The sequence below is a fragment of the Scardinius erythrophthalmus genome, assembly GCF_964197995.2.
Source record: "Scardinius erythrophthalmus genome assembly, chromosome: 5".
Lineage (NCBI taxonomy): Eukaryota > Metazoa > Chordata > Actinopteri > Cypriniformes > Leuciscidae > Scardinius > Scardinius erythrophthalmus.
This window is the reverse complement of record NC_138225.1, coordinates 41,933,809-41,959,378: the sequence shown is the minus strand read 5'-3', so window position 1 is coordinate 41,959,378 and position 25,570 is coordinate 41,933,809. Positions and strand designations below refer to the sequence as shown.

The 25,570-nt window shown below is 41.3% G+C and overlaps 1 protein-coding gene across 5 annotated transcripts in view; it reads left to right on the top strand.

The window, feature by feature from the left end:
- Positions 1–25,570, top strand: part of LOC308691632 (uncharacterized protein) — a 176,059-nt gene that overhangs the window by 15,573 nt on the left and 134,916 nt on the right. For 4 of the 5 annotated variants that reach the window (XR_014030269.1, XM_081367044.1, XM_081367042.1 and 1 more), the window contains exons 2-4: positions 737–852; positions 952–1,055; positions 1,177–1,354. Coding sequence is in view for 4 of the 5 variants with exons in the window: in XM_081367044.1 (XP_081223170.1) it covers positions 737–852; positions 952–1,055; positions 1,177–1,354 (398 nt within the window). In the remaining variant the exon portion in view is untranslated. Of the gene's footprint in view, positions 1–113; positions 438–736; positions 853–951; positions 1,056–1,176; positions 1,355–25,570 lie in introns of those variants that run through there. The other variant, XM_081367045.1, reaches the window with a different exon arrangement.

The following is a 25,570-nucleotide window of genomic DNA, read 5'->3' as shown; positions in this document are numbered from 1 at the left end:
TTCTCTCTGGGCCTCTAGTTGGTTCGCGTAGTCTTTTTGCGCACAATGCGTAGCGCGTCTGTGTTACACGTCACCACGTAGGCTCACTATTGGCCGACGCCGGTCATGTGTGTGTTGCGTGATGACGTGCAACACAGACGCGCAGCGCAAAAACACTACGAGGCCCAGAGAGAAGGAAATGAAAAGTGGAATAAAGTCGTTATTTTTGTTTGTTTTTGCGCACAAAAAGTATTCTCGTCGCATGATAAACTTAATGTAGTGCCACTGTAGTTACTTGGACTATTTTAACGATGTTTTAATAACTATTCTGGGCCGGTGAGTTTCGGTCACACTGGAAGCCTATGGAGGAGTCAAAATTCTGTCAGATTTCATCAAAAATATCTTAATTTGTGTTCCGAAGATGAACGAAAGACTTACATGGTTGGAACAACATGAGGGTGAGTAATTACTGACAGAATTTTCATTTTTGGGTGAACTAACCCTTGAAGCTCAAATCATTTGTAAAAATAGCATTTAATTTTTTTTGTGCAGTTCACACTTTCAATTGGATATGCATAATTTTATTTGGACTGACAGTCTGAACATAGCCTAAGACAATAGCAAAGCGGCTTGTATGCAGCATTTCATTTCACATCAGACCAAAGCCTAATTAATAAAGTCTAGTTCTTGACAGCCACTTAAATGCATGGTTAATCAATTTAATCATTTTAATCAGTTGAGCTTTTATTTTGTTCAGATTACAGATGACTCTCTTATATACACCAACCTCCTTATCTTCACTCCGCAACCCTCTTCAGACGGAGTGGTTCACCTTGAGCAGGCAGTAGTTCCTATTGAATGTTATTACAGCAGGTAAGTGGACTGCGTATATAACAAGTCATGTTACTCCCCTCTACTATTTTGGGATGGGTATAAAAATGGGGTATTTATTTTGTGTCCTCTGTCTCTCAGGAGATTTGACATTACCAGTAACCCCATCAAACCAACAATGGTTCCTTACGTTTCAACGCAGTTTGCACTGGAGGACTTGCAGTTTTCACTAAAGCTAATGACAAGTATGTGCAGGGTTTACAAGTTTGTGTAATTTCAGGACTCTTTATTTTGACTCTTTACCTGAATGTCTGAAGTAGACATTTGTAGAATGGTCATACTTGGTTTGCATTACTTCTGGTGCAGGTGATTGGCGCTCTGAACGGGCCTCTGCGGTGTACTTCTTGGGTGACATCATAAACATGGAAGCCTCAGTTCGTCTGGGTCATCACATTAACCTCCGCATATATTTTGAGAGCTGTGTTGCCACAGTGACTCCAGATATCAACTCTGTCCCCAGATACACGGTTATTGAAAATCATGGGTGGGTACATTCATTAGGGCTTTGTTTTTGACTGAGCTGATCTGCCCAATCAGAGCAGAGTAGCTCGCAGAAAAGGTGGGATTTAGAGACATTAGCTAAAAAAATTAACTAATTACCTATAAATTACCATACCTAAATTCCAGCGATATACGGGTTGGACTGTTGGATTTGGAATAATTACGATTCCTAGTTCTAGAATCAACTCCATAGAGTCCAGAACTAGGAATCGATTCCAAGAATTAAAACGAAAGATTAAAGGAACCTAGTCACAGAGTGACCACAGGGTAGAAGGATGTAGAAAGTATTCTTCTCTGAAGCTTTATTTGTAAAATGAAGATACATTTCAATAACTTGTACTACTTGACAAACTTGACAAATTGTACTACACAATAAATTGTAACTAAGGATGCTCCTGAAATGCCCATAGCCCAGCAGTAAATGCGCAATAAGTAAATAAATAAATAAATAAATAACCTAATTTAAGGATGTGCATTTATTGCATGAAAATGTGCACAGTTCAGTTAAATGCCGAAGTTTACTTTAACTGTGTGCTATTGCACAGAATATACGAGGCAAACTCTTCACTGAAATAACCACAATGTTAACTACACTGAAATAGGAGTGCGGGGCTTATTTGTCAATCAAATGCGCGAGGGTGTTGCATTCGTTACTATAGAAACCGTAGGCTCTAGGTGCATTTTCTTTCAGAATTATTGTATTATAGAAAGAAAAAGTAAAAAAAAAAAAAAAAAAATTTAAAATGAAAATAAGACTTCCTCACATATGCATCTGCTATCGTAGACCAAACAGCACTCAAAACCTACCATTGTGGACAACATAAGTTTCACAATTTAAGCTAAATAATTAGACATGCACAAATGCAGAGAAGTTCTACATCAATGTAGCCTATGTAGTGTGTGCTTTGGGTGCAAAATGTAGTAAACTTATCCAAGATGCAGGATCACAGAAGGAAACCATGACAACAAACACCATTAACTTAAGTGAATGAAAGGTGGTAATCAGCAATATGCGTTTACACATGGCTTTATTTGAATGTTTTACTGTGCGTTCACAGCGGACGCGAATAGCGCGTCAAATTCGCGCCTGCCGCGTCTAGTTATACACTTGACCCCTTTGTGTTAATTCGTAAAAGCAAAAGTTTGAAGCGAAATTTACGCGCGTTAGAGGCGAAATCCGGAGGCGAAAGTTTCGAAACTCTTTGGTGGCCATCTTTTTTAGATGTTTATCGAGCATTAGCATTAATCGAGAGAGTCACCGCTCGTATATGCTCTGGAGAGCAGAAACAGCTGCGTAGGGGACATCGTCGCTGTACTCGGGTCCACCAGACCCTCCGGAGGGTTTCAGGAGTTTCACAATTTGCTCCAGGAGCTAGGTTTGGTGGACCTAACGGTGAGGACGCTGACGAGGACAGCGTAGGCCGAGTGTTCGCTGCCTGACGAGCCCGCGCTGTACAGCCCGGCGCGAGGTTCACCCTCGCCCGCACCCACCTAATCTGTCATTTATTTTTGTTTTGATAATAAATGGAGCCAGCCTCCAAAAGTGAAACCTGCCCTGTGATTTAATTGTGTTTTTTGTATTTACATTAGATTAATAATGTTTCATATTAATCTAGAATAAATATGGAATAAATAGCATTCAATACAAAATGAGTATCTCTCATGAAATCGAGTTTTTATGTGAAAGATTTGTTTTGTTGTGCATTTTAGTCATATTACAAAATAATTTGAGGCCAAACATAAAATAACATTATAAACTGTCACTTCACCACGTGACAGCAGCAAGCAGCAGGCTCCTGATTGGTTAACGCGGCGCGAATTGACGCAGAAGTTCAGATTTTTCAACTCGGGCGGCAGACGCGAATTCGCGTCAAACGCGTGAATGCACAAATCACTAATAAAATCATTCGCGCTTAACGCGCCAGATGCTCAATTCGCGCCGTATTCGCGTCTACCGCGCCGGGCTCTACCCCTCATTCGCGCCGCAGGAATTATTTACGCGCGTAACGCATCTTTGCATTGACTTAACATTGAAATCACTCGCGCCTGACGTGCTATTCACGTCCGGTGTGAACGCACCATTAATGCGGCATACCATAAAACTAAGTTATTAGAAATAAGTTTTAGTGACGTCATTACGCGATGACGCAAAATAATGAATTGCGTATGTAACTACGGTTCTATGTGTTCTGGATGACCGCCAGAGGCAGTGATTCACAGGTGATGATGCACAGGTTGAGTCTAGTAACAACAAAGTCATCACATGACCAGGCATGTCATGGGGATCCCCTCGATTTAACCCCGTGACATCCCACAAACTGTGGGAACTCCACAGAATCTTCTCGCAAGACTCTGAGTGACAGGGTTCTCTTGCGGTCATCCAGAACTCGTTGAACTATTTATAAGCATAACTCTTGTTCTATTTCATTCTTACTGACCACCAGAGGCAGTGCTTCCCATTGGGTGGCTCATAACAACTAGGTCACTGGGAGGCTACTCCTAATCTTAAGCAGAAGTTGAGGGATCTAACAGGACTGCCGCTTCCATAGCACCAATGGCTGCCACATTAACTCTGTAGTATCTGAAGAAGGTATCAGTGGATGACCTATAAGCCTTTGCACATGTTCATTAGAGGGACACCTATTAATGCTGCCCAAGATACTTCTCGTCGAATGGCATCTTATGTCGGCTCCCAGTGTAAGGTTGTTGGCCTTGTATGCCTGGACAATGACTTCCACCATCCAGTGTGACTACCTCTGTTTTAACAGAGGCTACCCTTTTTCTTGGCCCTCCGTAGCAGAGAAAGAGTTGGTCTGACTGTAGCAGTTTCCCTGAGGCTTTCAGATAGCCCAGAAGGGCTTGTACTGGACATAATCGGTCAGTTTGATTGCCATTTTGTGTGTCAGGTATTGAACAATTGAGTGCTTCCAACTCAATTGGTTGATTCCTAAATGATGTTGAGAGTCTTTTGGGTAGGAATGAGGGGTTGGGCCACAATGTCACCATTGTTCCATCCCCATTCCAAAGCATACTGTATCTGATATGTACAATATCTGTATTGGTTGACAATGCGTGGAGCTGACCTGATGCCCTGCCCCTTGGAGCCTGAATGAATTCAGGCCCGTCGCGACAAGGCAAGCAAACCAAGCAATTGCTTGGGGCCTCGAGCTGGCCTGGGGCCCCAAGACAACGACTGGTTAAGAATAAAATGCAACGACAAACTGTGTGAGCGCCCCTTTGATAGTCAGTGCAGTAAAGTGCAATGACACTGTTATCGGGATCCCCCTCAAGGGGGCCCCCCTCAGTAGTCGCTGACAGCAGCCAGCCAACTACGCGATCTCTGCTGCCTGCAAAATACAAAACCTCCTCGGCAGTCATCATGACGCGGAATTATGCTTCAGGAAGCCAGAAAAGAAAGAAGAGAAAGGTAAAACAAGATAGTGGTAAGTGATAAATTACACTGGATAAAATAGCTCTACTTGTCTTGTACAAATGGTGTAATTTTGCAGCAGGTCGGCTTGCAAAAATGTTTGTTAGCTACCTGCCTGATGGCAAATGCTGCTTGTAACGAACAGTTAGTGCAACTTTTTTTCGAACGGACGGAATATGGTTATATACTGTAATATGTTTTTTTTTTTAACGGGATAAGGAAGACGCAGATCTGTTCCAGAATCACTGTTTATCATATTTAATGACATGACATTGCTATAGTTTTATCCATTTTGGGGGTGTCCTCCATGTCCATTTTGCTTGGGGCCCCCAAATTCCTTCAAACGGCCCTGAATGAATTGTTGTCCTCGTGCTCTAGGGTACTGCACAGGTTGATCTAGTTGCCTTGGCTGGCTATGAGCAGCACGTGAATGAACTAAAGGTTGAGAGCGAGTAGGATACTGTCCCCCATACCCTTGTCTAAATTGTGAGGGAGTTCTTATTAGGTCTGCCAGCTGCTGTCTGGTCTTATGTCTAAATGCTGCATTCCAGAGTTTGCCGCTGGTCCAAACAGTTTGCCTGAGACTCCGGGGAGGTCACGAAGTGTCCTCCTATTGGCTTCTGATAGTGGAGACTGTGCCAGACAGACTTGGCGGTGTGTTTGAGTGAGTTTTGACATGAGTCTACCCAGTTCTCTTGACATGAATGTGAATGCTTGCAATGACGCATCGCTTCGGGTTTTGGGCACCCCCGTGCTTGCCGTGGTATGAGTAAGTGACTTGAGATTAGCCCAGCACTTCTGTAGCTCCTCAATATAATCTTTGGATGGGGGAATGCTTAGCGCAGACGGTCTTGCAGTCCCTCTGAAAAGACACTGGTGGGAGCTGCCACTGTAAGGGCAGTGTCCAGGCTTAAGCGTGCCAACGCAATCTGGAGGGCTTGTCTCTCTACATCCTATTTTGATACTACTCCTTCCCCTGAACCATGTGCCGTGGTTCTGAGAGTCATCATGAGAGAACTGAGAGTGGATTTCCGATAATAATTTTTTGTTTCCTTCCGCACAAAACTTGTTTTGAGAGGCTGCCATGGACAGCACATCCTAAATAATGGGTAATTCCCTACTGGGATTTTCCAACATCGTGATTGTGCCTCCCTCTGTTGCAGATTTGATCTGGGCAAACTGAGGGCAAAACCTCCATTTTATTGGCTAAAGAACTCTCCTTATGTCTCTTAGCGGTGGAGACACTCACTGCTTCCAACCTTTTTTGCTTAGCCGTCACTTTTCCCTTTTTTTTTTTTTTTTTTTTGAGTTTGAATCACCACAACATGATTTTGTTTTATTAAAAAGTATAATACAAAGACAAAATTCCAAAGGCAAAAATAACAAATGTGTATAAGTGTTCACCCGAAATGCTGCCCTGAGAATCAGGCAAGGAAGCCTTTTATACCATTCTCGTTAGGGGGCCATCTTAAAGCTATGCCTAATGGGCTATCATTATAGTGCAGCCATTCCCTTATAAGGTAAATAATTGGTCATATTGGTCCTTATTTCACACAAGTTTGCAAAAAGCACATATTCAAATACTACTTCACACATTTGGTTTATTAATGCAAAATCCACTCCATGTTTGACCATCAAGTAGGTGAAAGTACACCTGATATACTGTTTTATTACATTCGTCACATATCAATTCCCTTCTGTTGTCTCCTTAATAGAGAAAGGGTAGTTCCGTTCCCCCTACTGTTAATTCTCCAAAATTTCAATCTGTCATAGCAGCTCCTGAAATTTAGGCAGACATTGAATCAGATTCCACAAAATTAAAGTTATCGTAACATTCTTTGCATTGTTCTATTGGCTTCTTCATTGTATTCCATCTATGCATAAGAACTCCAAGCAGTATCACATTTTCACTAGATACAATAATGCCCAAAATAAAAACTCTTAGGATCATTGTTCCTATTATTATCCATAATTGATTGTCCCATGTCAAAATATCAACAGTCCAGTTAAGTACACTGTTGACCGTGATTATTGATTTCGCACCAGATGGTTTTGGTTTTCTTCATTAATTTCAGAGTTACGTCAGTTACCATCAATTCGTCTAGACCACCCGTCCAAAGTAACCATCACAGAGCAAACCAAAATCAATTTGCCAATTATGAAAATTCTCCCAATTTTGAAGAGCAGAAATCAACAAATACCAACAGATTTTATTGAATTCATTCAAAAGAACCCAGATAAAATATCCCCCGAATTCACTGACCTACACCTACGAGTTACTGTAGGCTTCTGTGAAACCCTCAGTCCTGTTGGTAGCTCCCAATGAAATTTCATTTTCAGTCCCGTTGGACATCATATTAATGCTAGATCAATTTTGATCTCTGGACTTGTTCGGAAATTAAGGATTTTCTTGATGAAACGAGAACAATTTCCCCTTAAGTTACTATCTGCTATTTGCTGTGGAAGAAAGTGGTTAACTTCCCTTTTCACTTTTGTTATAATGCAGATAATACATTTATCCTGTAACTCCGCCTGTCAATGTTCTATACGTGTACGCAGAGATCGTCACCCCCATTTCCGGTGGTCACAGCAAAGGCTTTTCAGACAAGCTTTTCTTATGCTTGGCCTTTGAGCTCTGCAAATCTACTAGCTGCTCTAATTTAGGCCTCGTTTACACTGTCAGTGAAATGTGACCCAATTCCGATATTTATTTATTTATTTATTTATTTATTTATTTGCTCATATGTGACACAGATCGGATGTGTTCTATGACAGTGTAAACAGGAACAAAACGCATGCATTCGGATATTTTGAGATCGGTTTCAGGCCTCATTCATATGTGGAAAAAAATCTGATATTTGCCAATGTGACTGATGTAAACAGGGAGATTAGATTTTCTGAGGCATTAGGCAACGTCTCCATGGTTTAATGTCGAGAGAAACCCAGAAGCGCATCTGCAAAGGGACTGATGGCCCGACGAAACGTTGTCGTCGTAGGTAGGGGTGCACCGATCCGACTTTTTCAGTCCCGATACCGATACCGATGCCTGGGCTTTGTGTATCTGTCGATACCCGATACCGATCCGATACTATAGTTGAATTAATAATAAACTGTATACCTTCCACCTTATACCTTCCTTGAAGAGACTAAAGGCACCAGACTTTACTAACTAAACATAACTAAGACAAAATAACAGATGTATGTAATGTGTTGTATTCATATTTATTTAAAAAACAATTGTGCATTCAAATCGAAAATAGAATATAATCAAACTTCTTTAAATAAATGGTAAAAAAATCAAATTAAAATGTAGCGGTGGAAACAAAAAAACTGTTTCCAAAAATTGTAAACGTGTAAAAATATAAAGTGCAAAGTCCTGCAACAGGAATTTAAAATGCAACATAGCAGCTGAACCTGAGAATAAAAAAATAAAAAGTTGGTCGAACAACAACTTGATCACACATACAAATAATAATAACCAAACATTGTAATGTGTGTCACACCACCATCACAAACATGACCTGTGAATGCTCACTTAATCAGCAATGGCAAATTTAAATGTCAGTTTTAATGATCATTATGTTTCATATTTTTAAAAATGAAAACAAAAAGAAGCAGGGTTGTGTTTTATATTTCGTGTTGTTAATATGCAGTAAAGATAATCAATGTACGCGTTTGCCTGAACCACATTTATGTGGCCATTAATATGTTTAAGATTTTTTTTTTTAAATGAAAAGAGGTAGAGTGGTGTTGTATAACATACTTCGTTTTATTTTTGGCTAAAATATACATAAAGAGATTACCGGAATAGCCAGAGCGAGCTGAGTGACGCGATCAAGAACGCATGCTGTTCCATTTGCAGAATAACCGTACTCTTCGCGTCCTCTCGTCCTCGGGAGTTCGTTCTCCTGAGTCGAACTTGGCAAGTCCGAACTACCAAGGAGGACGCAAGTCCGAAGTTTGCGTACTTGGTATTGAGAAACGGCCTCTGCCTCGCTCCATGTTGCTTCTAGCATGCGACACGCGTGAAGCTGACGAATGACGTAGGTTCTGCTGCGACGACGAGAAAAAAAAAAAAAACCTGGATCGGCCCGTGGATCTGTTATTTTTTCCGATCCCCGATCCAGCTATTTTATCAGTATCGCGGCCGATATCCGATCCTAATATCGGATCGGTGCACCCCTAGTCGTAGGAGAGGAATGTGGACAAACGTTGACACAACATATCAAAGGTTGGCTTGCTCATCCTAAAATTTAGGACCCACTGCTCCTCGTTAAAGCCAATATTTAAATAGAATATGCTCCCGCCAGTCCTGAGATCTCTCTCACACACAGTTCTGCATATTCGCAATGGTGGCACTTTTCATCCTCCGCCTCAAAATCATGATGATGTTTGGCGAACTTTGCTTATATCGCAGAGCTAGCATCAAGCATATTTCGCATTTGTCCATCTGTGCAAGAGAATTTAACCCTTTAAGCATGCGCAATATTTCAGATAGTATGGCAAGTGTAAACGCATGAACCGGATATGGGTCACAGTTGAAAGAACGTGTAAAAGGACAAGAAAAAAATCGGATAAAGGTAACAAATCAGAATTAGGCATCAAGACCTGCAGTGTAAACGAGGCCTTAGACAATTGGTCCGTTTTCAGTTTTTGAACAAATGCGTCTTCCTAGAACATGCGCATTTAATCATAATAAAAATGAACACTAGTCCTAAAATTCCTGTACTGTCCCTGTCTGTGTGTGAGCTAGGTGCGTGAACACAGACTCAACAGCAAGCCAAACTCGTTTCCACGAGCCAGGACGTGAGCGCCTTGCTCCTTTATTTTCCAACGTTGCAAGTGAAAATCGAGTAAAACTGTAATAAACAGAATACAAAATATACTTAGGAGCCTGCCTCGCAAGTACAAGATATAACTTTCACCATTTACCAGCTTTAAACAGTCACGTTAGCTTAATAGAAAATGTACAATAACTAGCACGCTAACAGAGTATGAGTTAGCTAATTAGCAAAAGACGAACGTTAACAACGTAACATAGCTACTAATATACATTCTCGAGTTGACGTTACATCGTGCTCATTAAGTTTACCTCTACACAAAACATACAATATACATCACTTAAGTTAGACACTTACAGACATTGCCGCCTTACGAGTGTGAGACAAACAAGATTCGGGAGCGAAACATCAGAAATATCCCGACGCGCTTCGTGCCGGTAACATTACGGTTCTGGCAAGCTCAAGGACCGGAAGCTCATGGGATCGCCCATACGTAAACAGGAAGGTCATGTCAAAATAAAAGCTCTTTCAAAATAAAGACTCTTCTTACATTACAAAATACCTGTGTCTCTTTTCTTATAATAAACAAAATAATTATCAAGCATGAAATTGAACTTATAGCAAAAAACAATTTACAAACTGAGGACAGAACAATTCCCATTATGCAGTTTAAGGTATACCATCATAATTTGATTAAACCTATAATATTGAATATATTTATAATCCATTGCCAAAAATCTTTGGTGACAAAGTTAATTACGGATGTTGTTGCATTGACCACTCCTTGTATTCCCGTTTCAAAATACTTTTGGTTCGTCATACCAACAAGGAAAACTATCGGCTCCAATAATTTTGATTCTAGTTTTACAAATGCTATTCTTTATCCAGTCCATTCCAAGGTAACTATTTTGTCTAAACCTTTACACCAGATCCTTTTCCAATCTTTTTTAGAAATCACTTGTTCTAGGTTATCAATAGCAAAGGTCTCTGGATTACCCAATTTAAAAGGGCTTTCTTCCTCTGTCAGATCTAAAAAATAAGTTTTCATCTATTCGGGCCAGCACATGAAACACTTTCCACTGCGACGTCTTATTTACTGTCCTAATAATTCCTCCAGGCCCGTAAGACATAATGTATGCCTCTGACCGGTTATCTCTTGCGAATGTCCATGACAATGGTACTATTCCAGTAGACCAGTAGCAAAGGATAGACAGCATTTGGTTAATTGTTATATGATCTTGTCCTGTAGAGCATTTTTTTAACTAGCTCGCTGCATTCTTTCCCTGGCAAACCTATTATGGCACCATTATGAAATATTACATTCATTCTATGTTTCCCATCTGCGTTTTTACGCTTTGTCATGCCGACTTTCATTCGTCCAATTTCCCGTGAACGACTCTCGCCCTGTCAACTGTCAACCGTCAACAAGTTGTCACAGTCCGCCAACTCTCCTCTTTTGTCACAGAAACTATAGTATGAAAAATCATTATAATTGTTCTTGTTGAAACGATATCTGTTCTCATTCGAGGTCGACCGATAGTGGATTTTACCAATGTTTAGTTTTGACCATACGTGGCTAACCAATTAATCGACCGACATTTTTTTTTAAATGGATACTGGATTAAAAAAAAAACACTCCAAGTAAAACAGTGCTGAACTGAAATGTGCTAATTTAAATAAATATATAAATATGACAATATTATTTAAACATTCAAATATTACAGGTTTAGCTATAACCTAGAAACATCAATTTCATAGGTAACACTTTGCAAGTCCCATTTGTTAACAAGGATGTGTTGATTAAAGATGGCCATCCTTAAATATCTGCAAAGGCCAGAGCATTAAAATTGCATAAATGTATAGTCTCTCACTTTATTTGATTCTATATTAGAACACTTGATGATTATCTAATCAAAATAACATGTATTGCAGTGATAAAATATTTGAATCGAATGCGTTTCTGATTTGTTTGTTTCTGACGGCTGCATGAACATATCAATGAACATATAAACTAATGCAAATGGATGGTAACAATTCCAACATTAAACATTTGGGTCAGGTTTGCGTGTGTTTTTGTCTCATTGTTTTAACTGCTCGAGGTACTAATGTTAAGAGTCCTCACAGCCTCGACAGCAAACATACTTCTGTTTTTTTTTCTCTGCTAATGCAGCATCTAGTCTACAAATTACTTTTATAATGATATGGCAATATGTACTTTATGTTCTGTATTCATACCGTTTTGCTGTCTGTTTTAAATGTTCGTCTGAAGTGTCAGTTCTCTCTGTGCTGCACGCTGCTTCATGTGTTAACGTAAACAACTCAGCCATTGATGGTTTTATTCCGCCTCTAGAGTCCGCTCTCGCTCTGTATAATGCCAGCAGTTTCTTCTCAGCGATCTCGCTCTGTGTAATGGCAGCGCTCTGTGTAATGACAGCACTCTTCTCAGCCGCTCCAGCAACGGACGCAACCCGGAAAAACTATCGGTATGGATATTTGCCGATAACGGTAGTTCCACCAATCAACTATCAATACCAATATGTTGGCAAAACCAATGAATCGGTTGACCTCTAGTTCTCATGATTCCTTTCACTGCTTAATTTACGAACACAATCGTCAATTATCATTTTGTACTCGTAGTGACTTCTGATCTCCTTTTCCATTTTCAAGGATTTATTTAGTTCCATCTTAATTAAATATACCCCAGTTTCTTTTTGTTTATCCATTTCCCATAACTCTTTCATGTTAATTATATTTAACCCTCTGTATTTTCAGTTTCTTTTGCCATATCACCGGAATAGCTTTATTCAGTTCCAAACTAATTTTAGTTGCATAGCGTTTCTCCTGTTCAACTAATTCCATGGCAAATATGTTGCCCTATGTGTTTAGCCATATTACTCTCGTATTTTCCTTTTATTCATCCAAATACTTCATTTAGCTCTTATCACACTTCTTTCTTATTACAATGGCCTAGTTTCCAAGGATTAAAATTTGTTCGATCTTAATATCCAACATCCATACAGCTCTTCGTTTGAACTGGTCCTACTTGTTGATCCATCAAATAATTAATAGTTTTATTACCTTCGACTTCCATAATATAACTATTTGTCTTGTAAATCTCCACTTCTTGACCATGCCAGCGTTTTATCATTACAGTGCACTTAATTCTTACTTTAGGTTTTCTAACCACATAATATAGTATTTATTGGTTTTGACTGTTTCCTGTTAAGTTATCATTTAACCATTTCCAGAAGTATATATTATTTTCTACTTCACTTCTATTTTTAGTTCTAGTGGCAAATACTATTACCTCAAAACCAGAAATATTTTCTATATCCACTTGTATTTTTGCCAGTATAATTTTTCCCATCATAATTTCCCATTGTAACAGGTAGCTTACTCTTATCATAACTAATATTATAATGCCCAATGTTAATAATGACCATAAAATTGTACTCATCCATTTCCAGCAGTTTCGTTGCCGTTTCAGCCTCCTGATGTTTTCTTTTGCTCACTTCAGTCAGGCTGTCCATGGACTTTACTCTCTGCATCGTTCTGAAATCATAGGTTAGATTTAGGCCCTACTACGAGCCTTTTGGACTGTTTGAACAGGCCCTTCCTAACCATTTTCAATTCTGGTTGCTTCTCATGCAACTCAGCTTTGATGCCTCCAATCCAGTTATAGTCTGAGTGTCCACACATTAAAACATTCATTTTCAAATGCATTACCACCCTATTGTTCCTCTGGCACTTCTGTTATTTGTTCATCCTCATAAGGAATTCCACACACTTCTCTTCCTCTTCCCACCAGACTTTGTTCCTTTAAATTCTTAGATGGTGCTACTTCTAATTCATACATTTTTTCTTTCCGTTGTGAAGGTTGCTTTTCCTTCGTTACATTTGATCAAGGAAGGTTTCCCCTATAATCCTTGTTATAGGGAGTGATATCTTCCCATCCACCTCCTTGTGCTGTTTATATGGCTAGCAAGCGCCAGGCTCTCACGTGCCACTGTTCGCTTCTTTTTACTTGGATCCAGGCTAATTTCCCTGAAGAGCCTCTTGTCGTATCCACTTCCGGAAAAAAGCCTTTAAGTGGTTCAAACCACAATCTGAGACCCCACCTTGCAGATTCTAAGTCAGCTGGAGTCAGATCGCTCTGTCAATCTTGCTCTAGGATTTCCTCACATAGTGCTTCCTTTTCTCGCATTGCTTTGAAAATTACTTCTTTTGCCTCCCCAGGTACTGTAAAATGGTATTCTGCTTTCTAAAAATGATTTTCTTTCATGTTTCCTCATCTCTATCCAGTGATGTCTGCAAAACCTGGTGATCATTCCATCTTGAAACAAGCCTATTGGTTTCAGCACTCGGATGGCTTCCCATACTGACCTGGATGAAATTAATGTCCGGTTTTTCATGCCACAGACCACGCATAGCCATGTTTTATTGCCATTCACGTGTAATTGCAATGTTCACCCTAGTCTCCGGGATACCTTATAGGAATCAACACAGAGTTTGGGATAAGGCATACAACTCATGCATATCAAAATGCCTCTCCTCGATGTGAGATTGCTCATTGACCAACCACTCCTCCATAGACTTTCTCATCAGAGTTCAGGTTGGGTATGGCCACGTACCTTTTGCATTTCACTCATCCATGTGGGCATACCCGGACCTCTATGGGCGTGACTGCCGTTCCGACAATACCTTCCACCCGCTCCAGTTAGGGCCCCAGCCATGCTAATACTTTCAAACTATATTGGCTGTGCTCAACCCTAATCAGACCCCTCCTGTTAATTATTCTCATACTCTCCTCCATGGGTATTTTTTACTAGATCTTTATTCGATTGAATTCCATTATTTTCTAATTCTTTTTTTTTCTTCTTTTTTTTTATGCCGGTTAACCTTAATAAAAAAAAAAGGTTATGGCAATAACAGCAAATAATGATACATTTGAAAAATAATAAATCACCATTGGGATACATGGAGATGAGCTTGACCTTCAGCCTCCACGTTTCTCCTTTCTTTTTTTTTTTTCTTTTTTTTTTTTTCTTCTTCTCTCAGGGAAAACACCATATATCAAATGGTTAAATCAGCACAGTTAACTGCATGCATAGCCACATTACTTATGGCCAGGACATTGGCCATAAGGGTAAGTTGACTTTGACGGTTCGGCTGCAGGCTTCATTGGAGGCTTGGGCGGTTCGGCTGCAGGCTTCACAGGAGGCTTCGGAGGTTCGCCCGCAGGCTTCATTGGAGGCTTCAGGGGTTCGGCTGCAGGCTTCACAGGAGGCTTCGGAGGTTCGGCCGCAGGCTTCATTGGAGGCTTCGGGGGTTCAGCTGCAGGCTTCACAGGAGGCTTCAGGGGTTCGGCTGCAGGCTTCACAGGAGGCTTCGGGGGTTCCACTGCAGGCGTCACTGGCAGTTTGTCTGAAGGCTCTGGCTCAGGAGGTTCGGTAGAAGGCTCCGGCTCAGGCAGTTCAGTAGAAGGCTCCAGCAGTTCTGTAGAAGGCTCCGGCTCTTCGGTAGAAGGCTCCAGCTCTTCAGTAGAAGGCTCTGGCGGTTCGGCTGCAGGCTTTGGCGGTTCGGCTGCAGGCTTTCCTGGAGGCTTGGTTGCAGGCTTTCCTGGAGGCTTTGGTGGTTCGGCTGCAGGCTTTCCTGGAGGCTTTGGTGGTTTGGCTGCAGGCTTTCCTGGAGGCTTTGGTGGTTCGACTGCAGGCTTTCCTGGAGGCTTTGGTGGTTCGGCTGCAGGCTTTCCTGGAGGCTTTGGTGGTTCGACCGCAGGCTTTCCTGGAGGCTTTGGTGGTTCGGCTGCAGGCTTTCCTGCAAATGGATTCATACCCTGATGTCCACATCCATTGCAGCAGCATTTCTCATTGTTCGGACAGTCACTGTCATAGGAACACAACTCTGCACACATTCCTGCTCCAAAATTTGTGCTTGGACACTCCCCTGGCTTTGTGAAAACAGGCGGCACACATGCGGACCCACAGGGAAATTGACAGCATTTGTTTCCTCCAGAGCAGTCTCTATCAGAAGTGCATCCTCGTCGGGAGGGCACGACCGTCAGCGTCGCCGGACACTGACCAGACACTAGGACTCCAGCGTCTGTTGTGCTCAAACAAGCAGACAGACACAATAAAACAGCACTAAACGAGCAGTACACTTGAGCTGTCATCCTCTTGACCTGCAATCTCAAAATCAACTCTGCTGGAAGATGCACTGAATTACTGAGTCAGGAGGGGCGGACAGCAAGGACTATTATTTTACATTATACTATTATTTTACATTACATTATTTTCTAATTCAACAGTGTTAGAACCTGTGATCGCCTTAATGTCTACCATCCCTAGACCTTGTTGAAATCTGCCTACCCTTTTCAGTCTTGTCAGAATAACACAGTCGCCTGGTCGGAACCTCGGATTGGTCTTTAACTTTTGATCTGATCCCTCTCTATTGCACCTGTTAAGATTTGAGAGGCATTTATCAATTAACATATCCCAATCTCCGAGCTCCTGATTTTTTTGCTAAAAACTTTCTTCTCTTATCGAACGTTCCATTTCAGCCTATAAGGTGTACTTTGTCAATATGATTTTATTCTCCCTGCAGAAATGTTCTACAAGTCTCCCACTAATATTGTGCGTTCAGTCTGTTCGAAGAGATTCCATTTTACCTTCCCATTGTATCCATTCTTTTAAACATTCGACAATTTGTTTTAAAAATGGCGTCTTCATAGGTCATATTTTCTTTTTCGTATGGTTATCGATAGCCAAAAGAAAATAACAATTTTTTAACTCGATACTCTTGGGAGCGTAATCTCTCTAGCTCCTTTTGCTGTCATAAATTTCCTGCATATTTTGCACTCCTTTTTTTTACCTCCCTGTATCATTCTCCAATTTGGAATATTAAGATTTCTTAATCTAATCTAAAGTTCCATTTGAATAATGTTTTAACTTGGGTGATTTTAATTCATCATGCATTTTCTCAAACAGCTGTCACCTCTTGAAGTTTGACAGTCACAATGAACTTGTCAACCTTGTGGTTTCCTTGAGCTTCGGTTTCCTGTTTTGGCTCACTTGATAGTAGTGCTGGGCGGTTTGACCAAAAATCAACATCACGGTTTTTTTCTAAATTATACCGGTTTCACGGTTTTTACCGGTTTTTTTTTTGTGTGTTTTTTTTTTCTCAAGCATGATGGGTGTTTACCACATTTTCTACTGAGTGAGAGAGGAAATAGTGCAGTAGATTTACTTATAATGCCCTATTTTATTGTCATGAGTGAATATTATAGAAAAAATCCACACTAATATTAATAATACAGGTTTGCAAGGCTGTTTACAAAGAGGTGCCAGCAGGACGCGCTTTAGGAGCGGCAGAAACAGTGGTTTCCCCGGTAACGGCTGTACACAAAGCAGCAACGCTCATAAACACTGCTTTATCAGGAAAGATAAAGAAAGATTCAATCGTAATAACAAAGAAACTTTTCTTAAGACCGTCAGTTCACTTCAGATACGTTAATACAGTATAAAAACACGCGCGCCGCAAGAAAAAAAGACTCTCACCCCCACACGTCTCGTGCCCATTCTAGTCAATGCTTGTGTTTCAGATCGAAGCTTCCCAGAAGCGGCTCTCCGCGCCGCTTCGCTAAATATAGGCGCCTGGTCTATTTTGACGCACCACGTGGAGGACGGAATAAAACCTTGTCGCAGCTGTAATGCGCCGCAGACGTGTGTTGTAAATGAGGGGTGAGACTGTGTCGCGCAGCGCCGCGTTCCGATTAAAGCGACATACACCGGTTTTGCGGTATATTAAAAATTCATATCGTAACAAAAATAAACACCGGTATTCGGTATGAACCGGTAAACCGCCCAGCACTACTTGATAGCAATTTACAGTCACTTTTTGTTAAAGCTTATCAATTTTATCCCACTGTTCACTGTGGCATAGGCTTATTTTGTGCATTATGGAATAGCTTTCCAAATTTGAAATTCCTTATGTCATCTGAAACGTACTCTGAGTCACGTTAAAACAATTTCTGTGTCCTAACTCGATCACTTTTTCAAGTGCTTTCTGTACTGCAATTACTTCAGCTAGCTTTGACGGTGTGAGCGCAGCTTCGCTTTCTGCCTCCCTCACATCAAGTAAGGGTACAGTTTCATCTCGTCTTTCTAATTCCCCGCTATTCAAAGCCATTCTTATCAATTTCAACCTGGCTGCCTCCATCTCATCTATCCACTGCCATTTTCCGTCTCTTGTACCCTGGTACAATACTTCTGCTTTGTGAGAATATTTGGGGATTAATTCTTGGATATAATTTAACATCCCTAACAGCGATTGTAATTGGTTCTTGTATTTAGGAGGACCAGTTTTTTTCCAAATCCTCTAACTTGCATACCTGAGAGCTTGTTAGAGCTTTTGTGTCTTTGCCCAATTTGAATCCTAGAAAAAACACTTTTCCAACTTCCATCTTTTTAAGGCTGGGATTTAAACCAGCTGCTGTGACCCTGTCCAGGGTCTGTTCTAGCAGCTGCAGGTGCTCTGCTTCTGTCTCTGTGACTACCAAAATATCATCAATATATACAATTATTGGTAACCCTGCCAGTGTTTCAGTCATCATGCTTTGAATTTAATTTAATCTAGTATATACAAACTGATCACCGTTATATGTAAAAGCTGTTTTTCCCTGACTTTCTTCTGCTAACGGGATACTCCAGAATCCGTTCGTGGTCTATTTTTGACAACCATAATTTATCCCTTCCTAAATTGCCACTGGCTTCGCCACAATTTATCAGATATCTTGTATCTGGTACAGTGACTTTGAGTGCTTTGTAATTAGTCACTAGCCGCTAGCCCCCGTCTGGCTTCGTCACCGGTTGTATTTGGGCATTTGTGACTGTGGTTTCAGTTTTCTTCAGTTTCTTGATTATTCCCCGTTCTGTCAATTCCTTAATAGTTTCACTGGTTTCTTTTTCTGCTTTACTATTAATTTTATACTGCCTCTGAGGAGGTGGGACGACTCCAATTATTCTGTGCTCATATTTCGATTGAACTTTTCCACACTCATTTTTGCTTTTGGACAAATAGGGAAGATATTTTTTTCTAAAGCGTTTCCAGCCCCCCTTTATTTGTCAAATTGGTTTCTAATATTTTTTTTTTTTCTCGATTTTGATCTACAATTCCTAGTTTTCCTAATTTCACTAAATCGTCAGGGCAAAGCAAATTATCGCTTCCTATTACGACAGTTATCTTTTTCTTCCAGATGTGTTTGTTGCTTATATGACCATCAAAGTCTTCTAAAGTTACTTCAAGAAGTTCTTGTCTTTCTGATGGTTTTATTACGCTTATATCTGCCCCTGTATCCACTCTGAACATGGTATCATAAATTGTTTAACTTTTTATCTTCTTATATGGTTTTCATTAGGGCTAGTTTTAGGGGGACCGAAATGTCCTACTACTCAGGATTTTCCTTTTTCTTTCTAGTCTTGTCTCTTTAGATTTTTCCTGTTTTTTTTTTTTTTTTTTTTCAAGCTGTTTCTCTTCAACCTTAACTCTGCCTATTTTAGTACTTGGTTTCACTTTCTCTGTTGGCTCTAATTCGTGTTTTCTCTTCCTGACTGAGTTGACCCCATTCCTCTGGGCTGGTATATGAACTTTTCTCTTTACTTCCTTCATCCTTATTGGTTCTGGGCCATTTGTTTTTTCGAACTGCCTCTGCATTAAATCTTCCTTTATCTGTCGGGACTAGTCCTAGCGTTAGGGTTAACTTCCTTCCATGAATTCCAAATATGGTTTGAATATAGGAATCTATTGCTTCACCTGTTTTCTCCATATGCTCTCCATAACGGACGAGGTTCCCTTTCACTGTCGTGTTCTTTAATTTTTAGGGTATCAAAGTGCTGATTTAACTCTTGCACGTCAGCGGGAGGACTTCTATCTATATTATGATGTTCCTCTGAGTTATTGGTCTCTTCCCTGAATCGCGATCTTCGGGCTGTTTGTGGTTCTCTGGTCGGGGTCATGGCCATTGCACCTTTAACCACTTTAGGTTCATCTCATTCTGAATCGGACTGATCTTCACTCTCAGACACTTTCTGAATCTTCACTTTCTTTGCCTATATCAGAATAATATTGATCATACCATGAATCACCAACAATCCCTTAAATGATATTTTCCAAAGCTGATTTGTTTGTATAGTCTTTTTGTGCTAAAATGGCTCTTTTTGCCCTCCAAGTTAATGTTGTGTCTTACAATTTTCTCAGCATCGCCACCACTTAGCAAGCACCGAACCTGACCACAGGTGATACCAGGTGCATATTCGCTATCCTACATGTCTTTTGTCTGTAAGAATTTATTTTTTCCTTCTTTTTGCATGAGTGGGCTGGTATGATCCTTCTATCCTGAACGTTTCATAACTCTTACCAAGTTTAAATTTGGGAAAGGGATTTTCTACTGGTTCTTTTTTGCCATACGCTTCAACTCGGGCCATCCCGGATCTGACTTCCCTTCTGAAGCCTCTGCACTAAACTCATTTGGTTCTATGTTTCGTTCTGCTCTCCGATCAGACCTCCCTTCCCCAGTTACCTCGTTCTGAGATACCAACTTAGCTATCCTATTCAGTACCACTACGTTAGGATGATACATCATCCAAGTTTTAGGCCAACTGGTCTGGCTTGTTTTTCTTAAAGCGCACTCACAAGAATGTCACACTGAATGTCGCAGCAGACTTTCTGTCGAGACAGAAGCTCAAGTCAGGGGAATGGATGTTGGCTCAAATTTGGAGCATGTTCGGCGAGACTGAGGTGGACCTCTGTGTTGCAGAGCTCAACACAGTGCCCCCTGTGGTTTTCCCTGTATTTTCCCTGTCCCTCGCTCATCCATGGCCAGAGTTGACTTTGCATTCCCTCCGGTCAAGCTAATCCCTTCAGTCCTTTGCAGAGTGAGGGAGTGTGGAATCCGCCTCCTTCTGGTAGCCCCATTCTGGCCATCCCAGACGTGGTTCTCGGAACTGAGCTCCCTGGTGGAGGGGTCCCATTGGCAGATTCCTATCAGGAGAGATCTGCTGTCTCAGGTCAAGGGCAGGATTTGGCATCCTCGACCTGCAATATGGAGGCTGTGGGTGTGGCCGATAAGAGGCAGTCGCTAGCGACAGTGGTGTCTGGTCTTCCCGCTTGTACTAGACGGCTGTATTATAGTTAGGGAAAGTTAGGCATTTTTTTTGCCAATCTGCAAAAAAAATGCTTACCAATACCTTTTTTTACCATGTGTTCCTATAGGTGTCTAGTAACACCTCCCAATTTATCCACGGCCAAATCCTTGGGGAAAAGCCTGGAGAGGCAATCAAAGTTGGGGTGCCCAGACAGCCTGGGTAAAAATAATAAAACTTTTTTTTTACCTTTTGAGATGTCTAACTAGGGGGTTTTAGGGGTGCTGAATCTATCACAGCCATTAGTTTTGAGTAAAAATGATTCCAAGTTCATACAAAAACCACATAAAAATGGTTTTATTGAACCATTACAAAACAAAACTTACTAAATCAGTTTAAAATTTAACAAACCTCATCCAACTCCCCTACATCTCCCTCTCTCCTGTTATCATCTGGCTGGTTGATGTTCTGGCAAGAGTTACCATGACAGTTCCCACAAACAGAAATACGCTTGACGCCTTGCTTTTCACAGCAGCACCTGAGAGTGTCACAGTCCCCTGCACAGTTGCAGCTGACAAACTTCAGAAGGTAGTGCAGTGCAATGGGATCTGTTGTAGGGACTGGTGCATAACCTTGTTCTCCTTGTTTCCATCCATACTCAAGGACATCCATGATCCATGATGGACTTTGTAGCAGTAGCCGATCTCTGGTCTGGAGATATGTCCGCAGAGAGTGCTGTGCTGCAACTCCTGTAGTCGGAGGCAGTTTCTCAGGCTTGATGCTCCCAGCTACGGCCCGCTTGCTGAAGATATCAAATCTTAAGTCTTCCAAATCTTCAGGTGGATTTCCGCAGAATGTGAGCTTGAACAGTTCGCAGCCAGCTTTGATGTCACTTTTCTTGGCTCTGATCTCATTGAACACATCTATGGCCCCCACTGCTTTGTCAGTCTTGCAGAGCTTGGTGAGCAAAGTTGGTTTGCTAAACCCAGAAATTGCTGATACGGTATCGCAGCCAGAGAAGCTGTGTAGGAAGATCAGGTATCTCTCCGGGAGGGCCTCACGGATCTTTCTGACGTCGTAAGATGTGTCTTTTAAGGTAGTTTGTGACGTCAGAAACACCAGCGATTTCAAAGCGTGTTTTTGAGACTGTCTTTGGTTCACTGCAGATATTTTTCGACCTCACTCAGACCGTCACCACGGTCTTCCCTTGAATGACGCCATTCTTCCACCTATCCTCGAGAGGCAGAGGTGGACAAAGTACACAACTTCCTTCCTTGAGTGAAAGTACAGATACTACTGGTCAAATATTACTCCGTTACAAGTAAAAGTTGTAACAATTTTTACTGAAGTAAAAGTATAGAAGTTCTTGTCTAAGTAAATGTCATTGCATTGTTTTATTATTGTTGCATTGTTGTATGTAATACTTACAGTAACTGATGCCTCTGAATCTATGCCTGCCTACCCTCATATCAATATCACATTTATTTCTAGAACACAGTTCCAGTAGTGGAATTGAATGTGAGATTGAATAAGTGCACTCAATAACGTCCACAATGGTTTCGGACACCCAAATCTCAAAAACGCGCTTTGAAATCGCTGGCGTTTCTGACATCACAAACTACCTTAAAGACACATCTTACGATGTCGGAAAGATCCGGGAGGCCCTCCCGGAGAGATACCGTAAATACCTGATCTTCCTACACAGCTTCTCTGGCTGTGATACCGTATCAGCAATTTCTGGGTTTAGCAAACCAACTTTGCTCACCAAGCTCTGCAAGACTGACAAAGCAGAGGGGGCCATGAATGTGTTCAATGACATCAGAGCCAAGAAAAGTGACAACATCAAAGCTGGCTGCGAACTGTTCAAGCTTACATTCTGCGGAAATCCACCTGAAGATTTGGAAGACTTAAGATTTGATATCTTCAGCAAGCGGGCCGTAGCCAGGAGCATCAAGCCTGAGAAACTGCCTCTGACTACAGGAGCTGCAGCACAACACTCTCTGCGGGCATATCTCCAGACCAGAGATCGGCTACTGCTTCAAAGTCCATCACTGGATGTCCTTGAGTATGGATGGAAACAAGGATAACAAGGTTATGCACCAGTCCCTACAACAGATCCCATTGCACTGCACTACCTTCTGAAGTTTGTCAGCTGCAACTGTGCAGGGGACTGTGACACTCTCAGGTGCTGCTGTGAAAAGCAAGGCGTCAAGCGTATTTCTGTTTGTGGGAACTGTCATGGTAACTCTTGCCAGAACATCAACCAGCCAGATGATAACAGGAGTGAGGGAGATATAGGGGAGTTGGATGAGGTTTGTTAAATTTTAATTTGATTTAGTAAGTTTTGTTTTGTAATTGTTCAATAAAACCATTTTTATGTGGTTATTGTATGGACTTGGAGTCATTTTTACTCAAAACTAATGGCTGGGATAGATTCAGCACCCCTAAAAACCCATAGTTAGACATCTCAAAAGGTAATATTGGAAATATATATATATATATACATACATTTTTTCCCCAGGCCGTCTGGGCCCCCCAACTTTGATTGCCTCTCCAGGCTTTTCCCCAAGGATTTGGTCGTGGATAAATTGGGAGGTGTTACTAGACAACTATAGGAACACATGGTAAAAAAAAGCTATTGGTAAGAATTTTTTTTTGCAGATTGGCAAAAAAATTGCCTATCTTTCCCTAACTATTTCTCTAAGTGGGAGGTTTTTGAGTCTTGATGTTCGGCTCATGCAGAGGACCCCAGTCAGCTGCCCGGTCGGTTCAGTGCTGGAATTCTTGCAGGATAAATTTGTGGCTGGAGTAGCTGCTACCGTCTTGCGAGATTATGTTGCGGCTATCGCTGTGGTGCATGTCGTCTCAGTTGTTCGTATACTTTGGGGCTGGCCACCGAGGGCTCGCCGCCTCTAAGCACAGGATCTCTCACTTGGTGAGAGACGCAATTCCCCTGGCTTATTAGGTGCAGAAGCTACCTTCACCTCTGGGCGTTAAAGCTCGCTCTACTAGGAGCATCATGTCCTCCCAGGCTCTTTTCAAGGGAGTTCCGTTTGAGGATATTTGTGTGGTGGCAGGTTGGTCCTCTCCGCACACTTTCATTAGGTTTTACAACTTGGATTTAGATGCAGCCCATGGTTCCCGGGTTCTTTCTGTATGAACTGGTCACCAAGGTCCTAGTTGAGTCTGGTCTGGCAAAAAAAAAAAAAACCTTGGCATGTGTGGTATATCGTTCCCATTGTGTCAACGCTACGCAGTGTCGTGTTAACCTATAAAAGAGAGTGTCTCAGGTTACTCGCGTAACCCATGTTCTCTGAATAGGGAACGAGACGCTGCATTCGCCAAGCTCCTCTTGCTGCTGAAGGAGCTTCTTCATCGCTGGAAAACCTGAGGAGCAGATGTTGGGTTCACTGTATAAGAGTGAGTGACATAGCCCCACTGAGGAAGGGCCTGCGCCATCAGCCAATGAATTGGCGTGATTCTATATGGGTTTAGACAATCAGCATATGCTTTCATGTGGCAGCCCTGTTTTGATTTTACAGTACCACACACGTTCTAATGAATTTATTCTTTATTGGAGTCAAAAGAATGGTTATGAACCACAGAAACCACCAACACTAGGCAAAACGATATGAGAAAGGAGAAATATGCAATTACCTTAAAAAAAAAGGGAAATTGTACTTATTTTTTGCATAAATATGCTTGTAACCAACTGCTTTAATATATTACTGTACTTGTAATCACTTATCCATAATGCAAAATGCTAATTCGAATATTACATGGCCCAAACATGTATCGGGCACCAGTATTCCAGGTCTTAGAGGAATTCAAAGGAGTAATGGTCATTTTAAGGACCTGACGGCCGCCATTTTGAAAATGGGGCCTTTCTTGGAGTCAAACTTTGGTAAACTTTTAGTATGTTTTAAGTACATTTGATACTACTGTAAACCACTGAGAAACCTTTTGTTAGAGTTTTTTGGGGGTCAAGCCATATAACTAATTATACAGTATTTATTCTCTCTAGCACAAGCACACATTTTGTCTATCAAAATGTCTAGGGCTATTAGGGCTGCTAATTCTTCCTTCAGGTCTTGTTGCTCCCCTCTTGTGTCCTATGGCATGTATTACTGGTTTGCCATTTGGACCCCCTACCAGGGCTGGAGTGGGGCCACTTTTCAGCCAGGGAGTTTCAGGCCCAAGACCGGCCCACTTTTTCCATGGTGGAATTCCAAATTAGCACTTTTTCCAAATGGGATAAATGAAGTAACAGTTCAACTCTTACTATTGTGTAGTTTTTATTAATACCATGGTTCAACAAATAATGTAAAGGTTAAATAATAATTCACTTAAAGGCATAATTCAGGATTTAGCATTAAGCTTTGTATTAGTAGAAAACCTGTAGTATTTTCAAATTACTGTGCTTTCCACCCTCATATCCCCCTGAGACGAGAGATTTATGTGTTTTTTGTCTGGAAAAAATCCTCCGATGACGTCAAAATCGTCATCCTCTTTTTCCCGGACATGTCCGGCCGTCGAGATCGTCCAAAATGTCCGGGATTCGGCTTTTGCTTTCTGCAGTCGCCATTCATTGTTTACATGCACACTTTTTGTTTCAATCTAACTGAATTCATTCCGATTGGTGAATCTGAATGTAGTGTTTACATGAACGCTAAACAAGTGATCGGCTGATGTGCGTTTTAACATTGCTAAGAAAATTCCCGCTCCCCTGTGAGGGATACGAGACCAGTGCGTCTCGGTGTCGGTCATCAGTAATCACGCCACCGGCCTCGCGCCATTCTCCCGCGCCCCTCAGCCTCGTCCTGCTCGCCACAGTAAACATAATGAATGAA